Here is a 21,312-nt window from a genome sequence, read left to right as displayed (position 1 = left end):
TAGTTAGCTAAACATGTCACATTCGCACGAGAACACGTTAAATCTACATCGTTCAAAGACTATAAAGCATTATAGCTAATTCCGTTTTATTGTGTCTCTAATTCGGAATATCTGGATAATTCTGGTTATTCCGGATTGCAAAGGAATCAGACGCCTGACTAAATATTAATTGCAAAGTCTCTTTAAATTATTGCCTGTTTAGTATTAGTAGGCGCGTGGAGTATTTCATACTTGACGATAGATATTTTATTTGTTTTTATGAATATCCCAGAAGTTGTCAGTTAGATTGCATCATGACCGCCCCAATTTCACCACGGTGACAGGTGCGACAATTGTAAAATCACTGTTGCTGACGTCACAGGCATCCATGGGCTACGATTACCACTTACCATCGGGCGGGTCGTATTCCTGTTTGCCACCATCATTGTATTATTAAAAAAAACTTTATTATATCGGAAAAAAACAGATATTTCTCTTGCGAAGTTTCTGACAATTGTCAAGATTTAGAAGAATTGTAGGTAATTCTTGACAGGAAATGAGTTACCTATATGTCGGAATTTCGTGACAATTGTAGTGTTTCTTGTGACAATTGTCATAAACTTAGCCAGAGAAATACTTATCTGTTTTTTTCCGATATAATAAAGTTTTTTTAAATAATACAATGATGGTGGTAAACAGGAATACGGCCCGCCCGATGGTAAGCGGTAACCGTAGCCCATGGATGCCTGTGACGCCAGCAACAGTGATGTTTTACAATTGTCGCACCTGTCACCGTGGTGAAATTGGGGCCAAGAAAATACAATGTCAATTTAGTAATTGTCATTTTCCTCTAGAAGTCTAGACTGAACTCACGCAGTTAGAGTTAGACCAAGAAAAGTCTGCAACGATTTTGATAGCACACGTAGTGCAAGTGTTATTTAAACGTCAAACTTCTATGAAATTAAGACGTACTTACTTATAAACAATACTTGCACTGCGTGTGCTATCAAAATCGTTGCAGACTTTTCTTGGTCTAACTTTACACACTTTAGTCATCTTCAGCGGAGTGTCATAGCTCGGTATTTTTTGCTTATCATGTTTTTATTTCACGCCATTATAAATTAAATACGTACTAATAGAGTGATGTGATTCCGCTGCGTAGAGATTATCGATTTAAATCGGCAAGTCCACCCACATCCCTAAAAACATGCTAAAAACGCACACATATATACACAGCTTGCCCACCACCAAAATGGCTACGGGTTGATTATTTAATTTTGTACTGAGAACATGACAACATACTTACTAGGGTCATTGCGCTAGTTTTTGTCAGGCTCTAGTTTTCGTCCACTTGACGAATTTTGGATATAAATCTTCATTGCTCCATAAATTTGGACTTATTGCAATCCTTAATATCTAAACAATTTATCTATCCACATAAACATTATATTTATTTCGCAAGTAGCAAATTAAAAATGAAATGTATTATTTGCTAATCCGTATAGTGGACGGAAACTGACACTGGACGGTAAACTGACGCAATTACCCTATCTTTTATCTATTTGCTGTGAACAGGTCGTAATCTTCATCCATAATCCATAGCCCTGAACTCTTTCCAATTTTGTTACAATATAGCTCTAATGCCTACTGAGACCGGTTCACGGGTATCTATTGCTGTGCCCTTGAATGGGTTCCAGCAGGCGTTCTACATGACATCTAACTTGTCTTAAAGGGCCTCTGCGATGTTGGCTTCGCACGCCTCCCAAAGGCTCGAGACCCCAAGGTCCCGAGATACGGTAAAACATCTAACTAAATTAAAATAATGCCATAACATAAACACAATAATAGGTTTGTGGGAAAAAAAGTTTAATCGATATATAAGGAAACAGGACAAAGAGTTTACTGAATGGATGAAAATTATGTAAAACATAGTTTGTAATAATATAAATGACTATAACTATTTTAAGTAGGTATATAATATTACTAACTATTGTTTTACAAAATTTCCATCCATTCAGTATTCTTCCCTGGTTTGTAATATTATATAAATTAGTTATAGTCATTTATATAATATTACAAACTATTATTATTGCTACTATTATTATTTGGCATAGAAAAAGAGAGAGAAAATAAACACGCGTGTGTTTTGTTTTATTATCATATTATTTCATTCGATAAGGTCATCTGGGCGTAAACTAAAACAAATACTGTTCATGCAGACATGTGAGATGTAAAACACTATTTCATTTCTCATGCTCTGAAAGAGGATCGTTGTTGTTCTAAAAGGTGTGCAGAAAATGATACGTTTCTCCACTAGAGCATTATAGGTTCCAAGTACGATTTAAAAAAAAATTTCATATCTCATGCTCTGAAAGTGGGTCGTTGTTGTTCTAAAAGGTGCGCAGAAAGTGATACGTTTATGCTCTAGCGCAGAAAAGTGGTGTACTCCTCTGCGTCCCCGTCCCATGAACAACTGGGTGGAAACAAAATGGAAAAATAGTGTCTTTATTTCCTCGTCTGGAACAATTGGTAATTCTTTAATTTTACAAATCCCACGTTGATCCTTTTTTTATAAAAAATGATGTAAGTAATTTGTTAAAAACAAATTATTCTTGATTTCTTTCGTTGAATTCTATTTACTCGATTTCATAAAGCGGGAACCAAAAGGAATACACCAAAAATATTTTTTTAAACCTTACGCTTGCGTAAATGAGCAAAGGCAGAATCTTATACAGCCACAGTTAAACGTTTGTACGATATTAAATTGGTTTTTAAAGTTATTTAGAACTATATTCATTAAAATAAAATAAAATACAAGATAAAAGTTTCTTATATTATTAATTAAATTGTTATTTAATATTAAAAATACTTTTATTATATTATGACGTGGTGCGGCGCACCATGGTCGCGGTGCGGTCCGGTAGTCTGTTGCGGCTTTTAGAACGAAAAAGTATAAAATTAAAAAAGTACGAGGCAATCCCGCTGATTTTCATACTATAATGAACAAATTATTTTAAAATTGTTGTAGTTTGTAAAAAAATGTGTGTTTTCGTAAATATTGCAATCTAAATGATTTTCGTTAGGGGTGATTAATCTTCACGCATGTAAAGTCTCCGATTGCAAGTAAGTCCTAAGGAAAAAATCATGGCCGTAGGTTTGTTATGTACTTCAATTACTGATTTTGCGAAATTGCCTTGTCTTGTTTGGTTTCCTCGCATTCAATATGAAAAGTAGAGTGTTTAACTCGGGTGAAAGGCACCGTTTCTGTCTCGGACTATTGGCGCTCTCACTGCGTTCGAGCGCCAAACTACCTCGACAGAAATGGGTGCCTTTCAACCCTTGGTTAACAATCTACTATACCTACACAGCTCTTTCAATCGAGATTTAGTCAAATAAATAGTAAACGTAGGTACTTACTTACACTTTACTCTAAATACCCTCCTTCTCCAACTTAATTAATGTGAGGGAGCCTAACGCCTAAAAGCGTAGTTACAATAAATGTAAGCAAATATTGAAAGCCGTATATCTTAGTTAATTTAGTTAATAAGTAAAAAGAATGATGATATGTGAAGAGCGATTACAGCGGCAGTTAAGCCCTAGGGGCTTTGTTCGCTGTCATATTTTGTTAAATGTATATTAAAAAATAAAAAATAAATATCTTTATTTCAGAATATTAAAAAATTCCATAGAATATTGTTAGTATCATATCATTACAGCTACATGTTAGCTATGTGTATATGCTTTGTGTTAATATATTTATGAAAAAAATAAAAAATTGGCGGTATTTTATAAGTAAGGCTCCTTTCCCATGATTAAAGCCGCGTATCCATTAGAGGCAGCCTCGCGTCGAGCGGCTGCCTCGCCCCGAGGCCGCGCAAGTGGAGACGCTTGCTCAACCTGAGGCTCGCCGCGACACGAAGCAAATTCGTGGCCGCGAGCCGAGCCATATTTTGTCGGTTTTTTTTACCGTGCTCAAAGGAGCCTCAGTCCGAGCCGTGCATTTGATGGAGACGATCGACGCGTTTTGGCTTTAAACTGCACACGTTGCGGATCAAGCTGAAGCGATTCGCCTCGAGCTGATCACAACGTGCCTCGAGCCTTTGCCTCAGAACGAGCAGCCTCAAACTGAGGCTGTTTGGTTCAAGTTGAGGCTGCTCGACCTGAGTTTGCCTCTAGTGGATACGCAGCTTAAGACGGTAATAGTAGCACTATCAATCGAGCTGAACAGTATTTAAAGTAAAGTGTAAGTAAGTTTAGTATTTATATGATTCAAAATCGATTGAAAGAGAATCGGCCCGATTCGAACTTTAATATACCTACGTCAATTAATAGATCTCATGGTATAATAATATACTCCGCCTGGTACTCTCCTCCCATCTTTTCGTGGTCACGTGACTGACACAAGCCTACGTCATCATGCGACAGCGCTATATGATAATATGCGATAGCGCTATATAAAGTGGCAATGTTATTGTGACGTAGGCTTGTGTCACTCTGGGAAGAGAAGACCAGTATGTTTTATTAGACTATGATAGATCTAGAAACGATCATGGAGTTATAAGAAGGAGTGAACTGTCACTTTTTTTGCCATACTAAATTGAACCTTATCACAGAGCCAGAAAGACGTTCGTACCAGTACAGAGAAAACGGTCCACTTGAGATAGCAAAGGTGGGCCGCGGTGTCTCACTCGCACATGTTGCCAATGTTAAAAATATACCATTGTGGTAGTATTTATATCAATATACTACTGAAATTAAATACCTTCTTATATTATTTAAGTGCTATATTCAGAGTACGGTTCTGATATCTTTTAGGAAATTTGTAAATAATGTAAATTTGTTTGCCGCTTGTGCCGACTGGGCTGCCACTTATGATGCACCGACGGTAGATGAAAAAGTAGCCAACTTCAATACCACTCTCCTAAATCTATTCGATGTTCATGCACCAGTTCGTGCAGTAAAGCTGAAGCGGCCACCTGCTCCGTGGATCACTAGGGATGTTCGGATGGCCATGTCTAGGCGTGATAAAGCGTTTCGGGCTTACAAGCGAGATCGGTGTGATGCGAGCTGGGTTCATTTTAAAGCTGCGAGAAACCGCTGTAACCAGATGGTGAGAGCTGCGAAGCGCCGTTACATCCATGAAAATATTTTATCTTCCTCTTTAGCTGACACATGGAAATTCCTAAGGTCACTTGGTATCGGTAAAACTAAAGGTGACGTGGATTCTACTTCTTTCACTTTAGACCAATTAAATACTCACTTTGCTAAAACCACATCCCTCAACTCAATAGTAAAATTTAAAACTTTATCCCTTATTGCTTCTTTCTCTGCTCCCGATATCGATTCTTTTGTCTTTAGTCCTGTATCTCTTGAAGAAATCCGCAAAATTATTTTGTCCATTAAGTCTAAGGCTGTGGGTCATGATAGCGTGAGTCGAGTTATGGTCATCCACATTCTTGATTATATTCTGCCGGTACTTTCGCATATTATTAATACATCTTTGTGCACTGGGGTTTTTCCTTCTTGTTGGCGTAAGGCCTTTGTCATTCCTCTACCTAAAATTAATAACCCCAGTTCTCTCACTCATTTTCGGCCGATCTCTATCCTTCCATTTCTATCTAAAATTCTCGAGGCAGCGGCCCATAAACAAATTTCGAAGTTTATTCACCAGTATAATCTCTTGTCACCACTTCAGTCTGGTTTCCGAGCCGGTCACAGTACCACCACAGCACTTCTTAAAGTTGCCGAGGATATTCGACTTGGGATGGAAGCTGGTAACGTTACGGTGCTGGTGCTTATAGATTTCTCTAACGCCTTCAATGTGGTTGACCATGACCTACTACTCGCTACTTTGACTCACTTGCGTGTGTCTTCAGAGGCAACAAAATGGTTTTCCTCCTATTTGTCAGATCGTGTCCAGGCAGTTCGTGCTGGCCGCTCACTGTCTGATTGGTGTGCGCTAGACACTGGAGTCCCTCAGGGAGGTATTCTTTCTCCCTTTTTATTTTCTGTGTTTATCAACCTAATTACCACCAATATTCGTTGCTCCTATCATCTGTACGCCGACGACCTGCAGCTGTACGCTCAAGCTAACGTGAACGAGATAAACACGGCCATCTCGTTGCTTAACAATGATCTGGATCGCATCGCGGAATGGTCTGACAGTTTTGGGATTAGTGTCAACCCAGCCAAGTGCCAAGCCATAGTTTTGGGAAGCCAGCGGCAAATCTCTAAGCTTAATTCAGTTTCTATCGCACCGATCCTGTTTGATGAGGCTATTATTCCTGTGAGCGCAAAGGTTAAAAATTTAGGGTTAATTTTTGATTCTACCTTTTCCTGGAGCGGCCATATGGCGGATGTGAGCAGAAAGGTTTCAGGAACATTAAGATCTCTCTATAAGTTTAAGAATTTCCTACCAGTTAGCACGAAAAAGATGTTGGTACAGGCGTTGATTTTGCCAATTATTGATTATGGTGATGTGTGTACAACGAACGCCACTCAAGAGTCCCTTAACAAACTAGAACGTCTCCTCAACAATGGCATACGATTCATCTTTGGCCTGCGTAAATATGATCGTATTTCCTTCTACCGCCGCCAACTCAATTGGCTCTCTATCCGTCGCCGTAGATGCCTCAGAATACTTTGTACTCTATTTTCTATTATGTTTGAGCCTTTTGCTCCTAAATATCTTAAGAATAAGTTCGTGTTTGACACCCCTCGCCCAGGCTGTGAGCTGCGAACCTCTCGTATTCTCAAACTTTCAGTTCCTGCTCACCATACTGGTTTCATGACTAATTCCTTCGCTGTCCAGGCGAGTCGTCTCTGGAATTCACTCCCTCTCAACATAAGACAAGCCCCGAGCAAATTTGCTTTTAAGAGGATGCTGCATAAACATCTGCTGAAACAAGAGTATGAGTAGGTAGTATCCATCGTAATATATTAGTATGTATGTGAGAATTATGTAGTAGTATATTCATTGTATATATTTTATTATTTTTATCTGTGTATTGTATATGTAGTTTATTATGTTTTTCAGTTGTTTGCAATAGTTCCTAATTGAATTCTCTTACTCTTCTTCTTGCACCATTTTTATTACATCTCTGTTTAGCCCTATGGTTGACTGGTAGAGAATGCCTTTAGGCATTAAGTCCGCCATTTGTACATTTTATTTGTATTTTGTGCAATAAAGTTTAAATAAATAAATAAATAAATAAATAAATAATTATGATGTCAATATTATTAACTGATTTAACCAAGCATGTGCACAACAATAAAAAACACTAATTTTGATATGGTAGACATTGTAGTAGTAAGTTTGAATATTAATTGGTATCCCTAACCTGATGACATATTTACAAAACACGTGAATGCAAAATTTCTTAAAAATGGTGAAGAAATGTTGCGTTAAAGGTTGTGGGAGTGAAATAATTTCTGATTGTGTAATATCGTTTCACAAGGAAGCCACAATTATTACATTTTACGATAAAAATACAAGTTAGACATTGTCAAACTCATTAGGGTGACCATGATGTCGGCACGATGAGAACCAGTTTTACCACTTCCTTTATGGTTTTACACAATTCTTATTACGTACTTAAACGTAAGTTTTCATAAATAGGTATGTATTTATTTCGGCATGTTTAAATTGGTGAAATGAGAGCCAATACAGAATAAATAATTGCAAAAATTGAAATCCAAAGTCCTTAAACATTACAGACACATTTATAAATTGTTATAATAATAAAAAAGCACATAGATAATAAAAGAAAAATAGAAGTTTATCGTAATTTACTGCCTTTTGGGACGATACCAGAAACGTTACTGGGAATTTAGCCCTCATAAGCACGAGCGCTTTTTCAACGCGCGTTACAAAAGGGGTTGAATCCGTTCACACGCTAAATTCGATTTAACGACCAACGCTTAAAGTCGAAAAAAAATAACAAGGCTTGATAAAAAGCGCCACCACCATCGTGTGAACAAATACACATGTTTCCATTTGTTTCATTCTAACGCGCTTTTTTAACGCGCGTTGAAAAAGCGCTCGTGCGAATGAGGGCTTACCCTCTTTGGAAAATTTACTGGGAACGGCACATCACTAGTTTCTTTACATTTCATGACTCTTCTCTTTTCGCACAGATGGCCTACCACCGTGAACACCGAAGTTCGCAAATTACGGGCATCTTTCTCTTTTACTCCTATAAAGGAGTAATTACAGTGACAGAGAAAGATGCTCGCAATTTGCGAACTTCGGTGTTTATGGTTTTCGGTGACACCGAAATAATTTTTAGCTTGTAAGATTTTTACTATTGTACGTATGTTAGTTTGTAAGGTATGTATCTATGGGCCTTAGTCGCCTGATAATAAATGATATTTATTTTTTTAATTTAATTTATGCTCCAGTGACAAGCGTCCTAGTTAAAAACTATAACAAACGGGCGTAGCGGATCCACGCGACCCTGAGGCAGTGGCGGATTTGCTCTAAGGCCGAATAGGCCCGGGCCTAGGGGCAGTCTATATGATGGGTGCTGAGAAAGGGGCGTCTAGTGCTTGCTACAGGGCCTGGGGCCTAGGACGGCAAAAACTGTAAATCCCCCACTGCCCTGAGGGCCTACCCCAAACCACTTTCGACATTTTGTCTCTCTGTCGCACTTGTAAATTCGTACGTAAGTGTGACAGAGAGGCAACACGTCGAACTTGGTTCGCGGTAGACCCTCTGGTTCTGTCACCATATCTGTCTCTCTATCTCTCTCACTCATACCCGTGTTCTTGACAGACGTTACGGCGGACCACATTCCTGACGATCCACCATGTTCGTGGTCCAGTGCGCCTATTAGCAACAGCTTTTAGAACAACTAAATTAAGTGCCTAAGGTTGTGTGAAGCGTTTTAAAGAAGAGAAAAAAACTATATCCATCCCTTTTCAGACCATAATACTAGTACAGCGAAAATACAGTATGATTCTCTATAACTATGCACGAATAACAAAAGATCCTGGCCAAACTATATATTCAATGTTATCCTATTATCCCACATACATATGACTTATGGTCACCCTAATTAGAAAGAGATGCAACGGCCCACCTTGACTTCTCATGTGGACACACTTTTTGGCTAATGTACTCTGTCCGGTTTACTCTCTAGGTCCGTGATCGTTTCTAGATCTATTAATTGACGTAGGTATATTAAAGTTCGAATCGGGCCGGTTCTCTTTCAATCGAGTTTGAATCAAATAAATACTAAACTTACTTACACTTTACTTTAAATACTGTTCAGCTCGATTGATAGTGCTAGTACTATTACCGTCTTAATCATGGGAAAGGAGCCTTACTTATAAAATACCGCCAATTTTTTATTTTTTTCATTTATTTATTAACACAAGGCATATACACATAACTAACATGTAGCTATAATGATATGATACTAACAATATTGTATGGAATTTTTTAATATTCTGAAATAAAGATATTTATTTTTTATTTTATTAATATACCTACATTTAACAAAATATGACAGCGAACAAAGCCCCCTAGGGCTTAACTGCCGCTGTAATCGCTCTTCACATATCATCATTTTACTTATTAACTAAATTAACTAAGTTATACGGCTTTCAATATTTGCTTACATTTATTGTAACTACGCTTTTACACGTTAGGCTCCCTAACGTTGATTAAGTGGGAGAAGGAGGGTATTTAGAGTAAAGTGTAAGTAAGTACCTACGTTTACTATTTATTAGACTAAATCTCGATTGAAAGAGCTGTGTAGGTATAGTGTTTTACATCTCACATGTCTGCATGAACAGTATTTGTTTTAGTTTACGCCCATGATGACCTTACCGAATGAAATAATATGATAATAAAACAAAACACACGCGTGTTTATTTTCTCTCTCTTTTTCTTTTTCTTTTTTTTTGTCATTTATATTATTACAAACTATGTTTTACATAATTTTCATCCGTTCAGTAAACTCTTTGTCCTGTTTCCTTGTCTATTAATTAAAAAAAAAAAAATTTTTTTTTTTTTCAAGTTTAGAGTAGTCTTAGTACTCTTCCCTGGTAAGAAATGATACGTTCCCGAAGTGTGTCCCGTTCCCCTGCTGCACGCCCGCGTAGTCGACCATCGAGATGTAGCGCTCGTTGACGGGCGTGAGCCGCGCCATGATCCCGGGCACGTCGGTGGGGCTGGTCACTAGCGACCGCACCATGCCCAGTCTAAGGTCTTTGCACGGAGACAATTGGTTTACGACGAAACCTAATAATAGATACGTTTATATCTAATAATAAATATAATCTATTATTAATAGGTTAATTAACATTATTAACCATAGCTATGCCCCTAAGTTTGATTTTTTCGATTTTGTGATTATAGTAAAAATTAGGAGCGAAAAACAGATTTCATACAAATTTGTAAATTTATGCTTTTATAGGTACCTACCTAATAATTAGAAATCGAAAAAACTCAAACGTAGGGGCATAACTATGGTTAATATACATCAAATTATGTAAAAATATTTTCCATAGTGTCAATATCCAGAGAGGAAAATGGGAACTACGTTTGTATGAAAAGGCGATTTCGCCCGGGTCCTCCACTTTCGTCTTAACTTAAGATTTCCTTTGAAACTTATAGAGTTAGACCAAGAAAAGTCTGCAGCGATTTTGATAGCCCACGCAGTGCAAGTGTCATTTTAAACGTCAAACTTCTATGAAATTCCTTCCTTCTTCCTCGCGTTATCCCGGCATTTTGCCACGGCTCATGAGAGGCTGGGGTCCGCTTGACAAACTTCTATGAAATTATGACGTATAAATAACACTTGCACTGCGTGATCTATCAAAATCGCTGCAGACTTTTCTTGGTCTAACTCTATCAAAGTTGATGCGGATATAGTGTAGGTACTTACTTGATATAAAATGATCATAAATGTATTATATTGCATCAATTTACTGACCTGACGGTAAGTCTGAAAAGAAAAGATAGATTGTCATGAAATTTAGGTGACTCTACTTTATTTTTAACGCTACGTGATGGAAAAATCTACTATCATATGGTAGGCACTGACACCCATGGACACCTGTACCTAACATTACAAGTGTTGCAAGTGCGTTTCCGGTTTTTAAGATGGGAGTTCGCTATGTTCTTAAAGGTTTGAAGTCGTAGCGGTCCGGAAATACCACGGAGGACAGTCAGTTCGTTCACAATTTAGTCGGGCGAGGCGGGAAGTTGCTGGAGAGGAGACACGCACAGTTAACGACAGGGCAAATGTGTTCTTGACTGTACAAACATACCTTTTCACATCACCTATTCGGGAAAAAGCTTTTTCTTCTTAGGAGGGATCAAAGAGTTTTTTTTTTTTCATTATTTAGGTTGAATTATACACGATGCAATAGGATTGATAGGATTGACGGATTCGAGATGTGGTGCTGGCGTGAAATACTGGGAGTGTCGTGGACTGAACGCCGCACCAATGCTTCAATCCGAAGCAAACTAAAAGTCCTCACTCCTCTCTCTGTAGTCTACTTGCGGAGAGCTCTTTCTTTGTTTGGACACGTGGCGAGACGAGAACCACACAACCTCGAGAAAAACATAATGATTGGCCGTGTCGAGGGAACAAGAAGTAGAGGCAGAGCTCCAACTCGCTGGACGGATCCTCTCCTGGAGGCAATTAATAGTAGCACACAGTCCGCACTTCATCAGGCTCAGAACAGAGCAGCCTGGAGACTTCTTACAGATAGAGCTACTTATGGTGGTCACGACCCTCAGCTGTGAGGATAATGACGAAGAATTACACGGTACACGATGATTTTTAATCGGTGATCAGGAACATTTTTTTCTAACTCAGTAATTGATGTAGATCACGTTGAAGTCGTAATTACACGGAAACAAACTTGTTTTTTATTTTATCATAATTTTAATTTTGAGTTCATATTTATCCTAAAATCCTTGTTACTCTACTAATCGGTATTTATGAGTTACTTATAGCCTCTTTACAAACTTAATGGCAATTGATAATTTATGAGTAATAACTTGTCATTGTCATATGCAATTAAAATCTTTAACAGCCTGAGCCGTGAGATTAAAGAGGCGGCTTCTTATGACCTGTTTGTTGAGAAGTTGAAAGCATATTTAATTGATGTAACATTAAATAATAATGCTAACTGAATAACTAGGTATTACTTTATTGTAATGATTAACATTTTACATGCACGACGCTAAGTTTATATATAATGTGTAATGACAGTGACAGCTGCAGCGCGGGAGGCCTCCAGCCGGCGGCGGCAGCGGGAGCCACTTAAAGATGCGTTCCATGTCATCCTTCCTTTTCAGTGATACCTAGCAGGCTGGATCACTATCCGCCCACTGCGGGTACTTCTAGGTTGAGGAGCTGTCACCAGCGGCTGTGGTTCTGGACTCTGCACAGTTAGTGTGGGTTTTGCTGGTGATATAGGTGACGGCTGCACTACAGGGACTGGTGACTGGTCTGTAGGTAATGGCTGTCCAACAGTGTCTGGATCTTCTGTTCCTGGCTCTGGAGCTTCTGTGGCCAGTTCTGTGTAATTAGCTGTTGGTTTAAGGTGCCAGGAGTTTCTTTTATAAATTGCACCATCATCAGTCTCTACTTTGTAGGCTCGGTGACCTTCTTCTGTCACTATTTTTGCTGGAACCCAGTTTTGATGACCTTTTCGTAGCATCACGTTTTCATTACTAACAAACTTTTTATTTACCTTTTTTCCTCTGTCTGCATATGTCTTTTCTTCTTCTTTAATTTTTTGTAATTGTTTAGTGACATTTCTAATTATTTTTGGTATAAAGAGTTTACTGTTTGTAGGAAGTAAGGTTTTAGTCCTTCTATTAAACATCCTTTGTGCTGGTGACCCAAGATCTAGTCGGGGTGTGTTCCTGTGATGCAGTAACGCTAATTGTAAATCTGTATTGTCTTCCATACATTTTTTCATTAAATTTTTAGCTTCTTGAACATAGCGTTCCGCTAATCCGTTGGAGCGAGGAAAGTGTGGACTTGATATTCTGTGTTCAAAGTTCCATTCCTTTCTGAATTGTCTAAACTCTTGGCAGTCATATTGTTTACCACCATCAGTCAATAGTATATCAGGAATTCCAAATGTCGCAAACCAAGATTTCAGATTGTCAATTATGTCAAGGCTGGTAACTCTTTTCAGTTCCTTAAGGTCAAAGAAACCTGAGTAGCCATCTGCTATCACTATATAGTCTTTGCCTTTCAAATGAAATAAATCCGTTGCCACGAGACTCCAAGGGCGTTCTGGTGCTGTTTGTACAACAATAGGCTCCATTGGATTATCTTTTTGTACTTTTGCACATGTTGTACAAGATTTCGTGTAATTGACTAAATCCGTAGTCATACCTGGCCAAAATACGTTGTCGCGGGCGAGCCGTATTGTGCCTTGAATACCTTTATGACCCAGGTGGCATTGTTTCATCACTAGTGATACCATTGATATGGGTACTAGTACCCTGTCGTTTTTGAAAATGAGGTCGTTATATACACTGAGCGTTTCTCTATAGTGCCAGTATTTTTTTAAGTTATCTGGTAATTGCCCCATTTTTGCAGGCCAGCCATCTTGTATAATTTGTTTCAAGTTTCTCAACTCACTGCTATTCTCAATTTCTTGTTTGATTTCTTCTCTGCGGTTTTTTGAAAATGGCACAATAGCACATATTTGCAAGTTTTCAGAGTTAACATCTTCGCAGTTTAGCTTCTCACAATCTCGACTCAAAGTATCAGCTACATACATCTCTGAACCTTTTTTATATGTCACTTTGGGATTATATGGCAAAATCTGGTATAACATTCTTTGCAGTCTTGGTGGTGCACTGGTAAGTGGTTTTTTGAAAATTGTTTCTAAAGGTTTATGATCAGATTCTATTGTTAAGTCCTTGCAACCCCAGATATAGTTATGAAATTTTTTACAAGCCACTAAGATTGCATTGGCCTCTTTTTCCAATTGACTGTAGCCCTGCTCAGTTTTAGTGAAAGATTTAGCACAGTAAGCAATAGGTTTTTCTTTTTGGATCATTACACCACCACAGGCATAACTACTAGCATCAACTGAGAGCAAAATTGGTGCTTGAGGATCATAAAATCCCAGAACAGGTGGGTTTTTTAGCAGCTCTTTTAATTTGGTGAACGCTTCTTCTTGCGGTTGATCCCAAACCCATTCTACATCTTTGTGTAATAATAGTCTCAGGGGGCTAGTAATATCTGCCATATTTTTTATGAATTTTGATAAGTAGGTAATTAACCCTAGAAACCGTTGCAGTTCTTTTATATTTTCTGGTCTCTTAATTTTTGTGATGGTTTCTATTTTTTCTGGGTCGGGCTTTAAGCCTTCACTAGTATTTGACTTCTTGTGTACTGAATACACACTTTTCTTTATTAAGTTTAAGACCTGCATTTCTAAACTTTTCCAGTACTTTTTGTGTAGTCTTCTCTAATTCGTCTTTACTGGCAGCATGTAGAAGTACATCATCCATTGACACTTCTGTATTTTCCAGGTCCGCTAAGAGTGAGCTCATAACTTGCTGGAAGACTTCTGGAGCTGATGCTAAGCCGAAGGGCATTCTTAAGCAAGAATATCTTCCAAAGGGTGTACTAAACGTGAGATATTCTGATGTGCGGTGAGTCACTTGCAGTTGCCAAAATCCTTTTCTGCAGTCTAGCAGTGTGAACCATTTCGAGCCATGAATTCTGGCAGCAATTTCTTCAAGAGTATTAAGTGGGTAATGTCTTCTTTTTAAATTTTTGTTTATGTCTGAGGGATCTAAGCACAGTCTTATTTTGTCATTTTTCTTCACCACAACCATAGGTGAAACGGCTGGTGTAGGCTTTGTCACAGGTTTAATTATTTTCTGTTTGACCATGCTATCCAACTCATCTTTTACTTTTTTTCTTATGGTGTGGGGAATTTTACGTGCTGGGCATATAGGTAACTTTGGATTGTCTACTAAATCAATATCATATTTGTATTGTTTCAGGCAACCAATTCCTTCAAACAAGTCATCATTTATTGTAATAGCATCAATTCTCTTTACTAAATTTAACTTTTCACATGTTTTCTTTCCAAGAATTGGTGTCACTTTTTCATCAACAACATAGTATTTAATCAGGTTTTGCTGTCCTTTACTAATAGTCATCAGTTTTGCTTCACCTATGACTTGCATCTTATGCTTTGAAAAGGATGTCAGGTATCTGGTTGTTGATGGACTGAGATGTGATTTTGTTCTATCCATTATTTCTCGGCTAATAACATTGCACCGACTGCCTGAATCAAGTTTGAACATCACTGTGACTCCATTAGGTAAGGTTAATGGCTCATACCAGTCTTCTTTACCAACATCATCATCATCAGTATCTATAGATGACACCATGAATCCATCTTCACTATCATATTCATCATTCTGGAGAAGTGAGTCCACCGTTTTTATTTTACAACATTTGGTAAGATGGTTTCTTCGGTTACATCTCAGGCATATTTTCTTAAAAGCAGGACAGTTTCTTCGGGCATAGTGTCACATCTACCACAATGAAATGTCTCTTCACTTTTATCTTCTTTTTTCTTATTATTCATATTGATATTGTCTTCTTTTTTCTTAATATTTGTATTTTTATTGTTCCAGGTAACCGCATCTACAGTAGGAGCCTGCTTCATACTTTTTACTTGCATTTTAACTTGCTCCGCTGAGCGGCTGAGGTCAATTGTTTTTTGCAGTGTAAGGGCTTGTTCAGCTAACAACTTCTCTCTAAGGGAGTCGCTCCTTACTCCTACTACAATTCTATCACGAATGAGGCTGTCTTCTAAGGTACCATAATCACAGTTTTTAGGGTTCCGTACCCAAAGGGTAAAACGGGACCCTATTACTAAGACTTCGCTGTCCGTCCGTCCGTCCGTCCGTCCGTCCGTCCGTCCGTCCGTCCGTCTGTCACCAGGCTGTATCTCACGAACCGTGATAGCTAGACAGTTGAAATTTTCACAGATGATGTATTTCTGTTGCCGCTATAACAACAAATACTAAAAACAGAATAAAATAAAGATTTAAATGGGGCTCCCATACAACAAACGTGATTTTTGACCAAAGTTAAGCAACGTCGGGAGTGGTCAGTACTTGGATGGGTGACCGTTTTTTTTTTGCTTTTTTTTCGTTTTTTTTTTTTTGCATTATGGTACGGAACACTTCGTGCGCGAGTCCGACTCGCACTTGCCCGGTTTTTTACTTTACTTTTAAGTTCTGTGAGAAATTCGTCAAATGGTTGGCCCTCTTTTTGTATTATGGTATTAAATATATACCTTTCATATGATTCATTAATCTTTGGAGTGAAATGATTTGTAAATTTGTCTTTAATGGTTTGTAATTGTAACTCCTCATCACTTGTAAGATTGAACGTATTGTATATAACCACCGCGTCAGGTCCGATACATGCCATGAATACCGCCACTTGCACCGTTGGTTTTTTCCCTTCCAGGTTTGTAGCGATGGCATACCACTCGAATTGTTGGAGCCACAGCTTCCACGCCTTCGCTACATCTTCACTGGTGTTTATGATGAATTGTTTGGGCGGCTTTATGTTGACGTCTGTTTTGTTTTCGGCCATATTTTGATGGTTTTCCCGGTTTCGGCACCATGTAACATTAAATAATAATGCTAACTGAATAACTAGGTATTACTTTATTGTAATGATTAACATTTTACATGCAGGACGCTAAGTTTATATATAATGTGTAATGATAATGACAGTGACAGCTGCAGCGCGGGAGGCCTCCAGCCGGCGGCGGCAGCGGGAGCCACTTAAAGATGCGTTCCATGTCAATTGATAAGGCATTTTTTACGGTTAAGGAATTCTACAGTAAATTTAACATTAAATAATTTCGTAAATAATGACATTTGTGATGTATTTGTGATGTTTAAGCTATTTTCTTCTTCTTTCCTTGATCTGGTTATGTGTTTTTAATTTAGTGTTAGTGTTTTGTAGTTGAGTGTTTAGTGTTAGTTGTATATTTCGTAGTTCTATTGTGATTTTGTTGACATGTGTTATTTTAACATTAAAGAAATTGAATTTGAATTTGAATTTGAATTTGCATAAACAAAGTCATATATCCTTCAAATTTCCCGCCATATCGATGGCACTTGACGTATCGTAGTTACTTCATGTAGGATAACCATGTATTTGGTGGTTATTAGTTTTAATTATGTTTTAACTTTTAATTAATTAAACAATTAGATAATTGCGTGAGACTAATAAATTTAATTTGGGCTAGATATTAATATTTTTCTACTCCTGATCACCGATGAAAAATCATCGTGTATTTTGAAACATGATAATTTCCTCATAAGTGATGTGTAAAGCAGTATGTGTCATATGAGTCATATGTCATATAGAAGCAAAGTTAGCAACATCCACTTAAACTGAAGAAATAAGTAATAACAATCTTAATGTATAATTGGAAATTAAACGAACTTACCTGTAAGTGAAGTTCTATTTCAATTATATTAGCTGCACAAACTTCGAAATGATAAGTAACTTGTAGTAGGCGCAACCATACAGCCTCTGGCCCTCCTCTGGCCATGTTAAGTATTCAGAGTAAAAAGTTAAAATTTCTCAACGAGAATTCAAAATTTTGTATCAGATTTCTGAACGCATAGTCGCGCCCCCGCGCGCGTGCCGCTGTCGCCCTCATTTAGTTTAGAGCAGGGGTCTCCAAACTTTTTTACCTGAGGGCCAAATTGCGCTTCAGAAACTTACGCGCGGGCCACCGTCGGTTTTTGTGACGGGAGAAGGTGTCTGGTTGCTGCTATTAGGAACAGTTCCACTCTCAATGAATGCTGAACCCCTGGAGCCTGAGGGCCTACCGCGAACCACGTGCGACGTGTTGCCTCCTTGTCACATATACGTACGAATTTACAAGTGCGAAAGAGAGGCAAGACTTCGAACGTGGTTCGCGGTAGGCACTCTGGTTTCCGCAGGCCGGACTGTTAAAAATTGTCTGTGTAGTCTATGCCGTACATTAGGTGTCAAATATTTTATATCTGTGGCTTTCTCTTTGATCGCTGCTCTCAGCCCATGCAGCCGTAAGATTGTGTCGTCCCCTTTTTACATTTATTTTATGTTTTACTCAGCCTATAAAACTTATACAGATATATTTTAATGTTTTCAATGATATAAAAACTAGATATAGTGGTGTGTTAATTTGTTACGATTAATACAGACTCATATCATAACTTGGTGTTGCTCATTCGTAATCTCGGCTAGTCCCTCGTCTGCTTCCCGTGTGCTCCTTATATTCCTAACAGGTTCAGGGCCTAGGCACAAAAGCTGCAGAAAAGCTAAAAGGCGTTGAGATATTCCCAGATTACCCGAGTTACGACAATGGCGCAACCAGGGACGAGCACATGTAACATAACCTCAACGTCCACCTTAGAGAAACTGAAAGGCTTGGACAATTGGATCAATTGGAAATTCGCTGTGAAGATGGTGCTTACTCTTGATGGTTTATGGGGCTGCGTCGATGGCACAGACACGGACACTACCAAAGACGGACGGGCTTTAGCAAAAATTTGCCTGTCATGTGAGCCACACCTTTACCAAATCGTGCGGAATGCGACGACCGCTAAGGATGCGTGGAAGTCATTATCCGATACTTTCGAAGACAAAGGACTGTACAGGCGAGTACTTTTATTACGCAAATTACATAGAGTAGAATACGGTCACTTTGCGGGCATGTCGGATTACATCGGAGGTGTCCTTAAGCTCGTCACGCAGCTAGCCGATATCGGGAAGGTTATCGACGATGCAGAGACAGCTGAAATCCTGCTGTCGGGCTTGCCAGAAGAATTTAACATACTAGTGTCCAGCCTTGAGGCGGCTAATCTCAGCGGCACCTTATCAAGTGAGGTGGTCCGGACCAGACTACTTCAAGAAGATCACAGACGAAGCCAAAGTAACACTACAGACAACCTAGCCTTCATGGCTAATAGGAAGAAGAAAAGCAACAATAACTTATGTACTTACTGTCAGAAAAAGGGCCACTCCGCAAACCGCTGTTTTAAGAAGAAACGAGAAGAAGCAAGGAAAACTGGACAGGAACACACCATGTTTGCTTCTGCATACTCGGCAACACATTCTAATGAATATGTGCTCGACAGTGGAGCGTCCAGTCACATGGCTGGTGACTTGTCTCTTCTTCATGAAACTAAAAGCAAGAAATGTGTGATCACAGTAGCCAATGGACAGCAACTTAATAGTGAAGTTATTGGTAAGACTTTTATATCACCTGAATTGACTCTAAATGATGTGCTATATGTGCCTAATTTAGCAAAAAATTTAATGTCTGTCAGTGAAATTACAAAAAATGGTTATGTTGTAGTGTTTTCAAATAATTATTGCAATATCTATAGCTCTTGTCAAATCACAGGCAATAAGGTTTTAACTATTAATAAGCAAGATGGGCTCTATAAGTTGAAAGTGGATGAGCAAACTCGACCTGACCCCCAATTAGGCAACTCTATGTCCCTGCATAGGCAAGGATCCATGAGTGCTAATGCTGCTGACGCTGTGCCTTACTCTATTATGCATAAGCGTCTTGGTCATTTGAACCAGCAAGGTATGTCGGTATTAGGTGGAGGGAATAAGTGTAGTGTCGTATTTCAGGCTGAAGACGGCATTCCTGCACAGTGCATCGCCTGCCTTACCGGGAAGATGTGTGAAACATCGTTTCCGCGGTCAAGTGCGGGGCGTGCTGCTAACCTTCTGGACCTGGTGCATAGTGACATCGCCGGACCGGTTCATGTACCCAGCTGGGGCGGAGCTCGGTATTTGCTAACATTCACCGACGACAAGTCAAGACGCACCTTTGGCTATCTACTGAAGAACAAGTCTGAGGTGAGTTCTCATTTTGTAAATTTTAAAACTTTAGTTGAAAATCAAACTGGATTGCGTATTAAAGTATTACGTACTGACCAGGGTACTGAATATTGCAATAAAACTTTGTCCGATTACCTTAAAAAGGCAGGAATAATTCACCAAACTACTTGTCCTTATTCTCCTTCTCAAAATGGTGTCAGTGAGAGAGCAAATCGTACGATTTTTGAAAAAGCTCGAGCTATGTTACAGGATTCTCAGTTACCTGATCGCTACTGGGGCGAGGCTGTTATGACGGCCATTTATTTAAAAAATAGGTCGCCTACCAGTGCATTATCGGGTGGAATTCCTGAATGCGAATGGACTGGATCTGATAAGTTAGATCTTAGTCATTTACGCGTTTTTGGCTGTGTAGCATACTCTCATGTGCCTAATCAAAAGAGACGTAAGCTGGATGCAAAGGCAAAACAGCATATTTTTGTAGGATATGGTGAAACCTGCAAGGGATATCGCTTAATAGATCCAGTTAACCCTAAAAGGGTTATTTATTCTAGAAGTGTTGTGTTCCTTGAGGACAAATTTATAGGAAACAATCTATTGCATGCAAATGCTGAGGCGAAAAGAGCAAATTTTATTATTTTTGATAATTTTATTAATGATAATTTTAAAAATGATAATAGAGGGAATAATACTTGCTGCAATAATATTTTAAACAATAACTGTGATATTAGTGTAGGTAATAATGATTGTGATAATAATCTTAACCCTCTAAACAGCCATGAGGATCATGTAAATTATAATTCACCTAATCAGGACTCTATAACTGTTTCAGAGGAGGCGGCAAGCACACCAGTGCAATCACCCCTGTCTGAGCTGTATCGCACAACTGAAGACGCCACTGAGGATAGCGGCGAGGCTGTGGTGCTGTCTAGCCCTGTCACCTCACCACTGCAACCCTCTGCATCTTCAGATTATGAGCCAATGTTGGCGGAAGTGGAAGAGTCTGCTGTTCCAACCAACTCTAGGCCAGTGCGGAGTACGCGAGGTATATTTCCTGAAAGGTATAATGATTTCCATATTGATTCTCTGATGGCTACAGCAAGTTCATCGCAAGAGCCACTTACTTTCCGCGACGCCATGAATTCAGCTGAAAAAGACGAGTGGTATGGTGCCATGGAGGTTGAGTTGGGCTCGATGGTCAAAAATAATGTGTGGGAGTTGGTAGATCGTCCAAAGAATGTTAACTTTGTGAAAAACAAATGGATTTTTAAGAAAAAATACGACTCCACAGGTAATTTAAATAGGTATAAAGCAAGACTTGTTGCATGTGGGTATAGTCAAAAAGAAGGAATAGATTACTCGGATACTTATTCGCCTGTGGTTAGGCATTCCACCCTAAGAATTTTATTTGCAATTGCAAATCAGTTGGATCTGTGCATGGACCATATTGACG

General features: G+C 38.7%; 1 protein-coding gene across 1 annotated transcript in view; it reads right to left on the bottom strand.

Annotated features, from left to right (window-relative positions):
• Positions 1-1,824: 1,824 nt before the first annotated feature.
• Positions 1,825-21,312, bottom strand: part of LOC134791243 (uncharacterized) — a 62,271-nt gene continuing 42,783 nt past the window's right edge. The window contains exons 8-9 of the mRNA XM_063762224.1: positions 10,920-10,931; positions 1,825-10,225 (exon numbers count right to left, since the gene is read on the bottom strand). Of these exons, the coding sequence (XP_063618294.1) occupies positions 10,014-10,225; positions 10,920-10,931 (224 nt within the window). The 3' untranslated portion in view covers positions 1,825-10,013. The remainder of the gene's footprint in view (positions 10,226-10,919; positions 10,932-21,312) is intronic.

The sequence above is a fragment of the Cydia splendana genome, chromosome 6 (assembly GCF_910591565.1).
Source record: "Cydia splendana chromosome 6, ilCydSple1.2, whole genome shotgun sequence".
Classification (NCBI taxonomy): Eukaryota; Metazoa; Arthropoda; class Insecta; order Lepidoptera; family Tortricidae; genus Cydia; species Cydia splendana.
The sequence above is the reverse complement of the archived record's forward strand: the minus strand, read 5'-3'. Positions and strand labels throughout refer to the sequence as shown.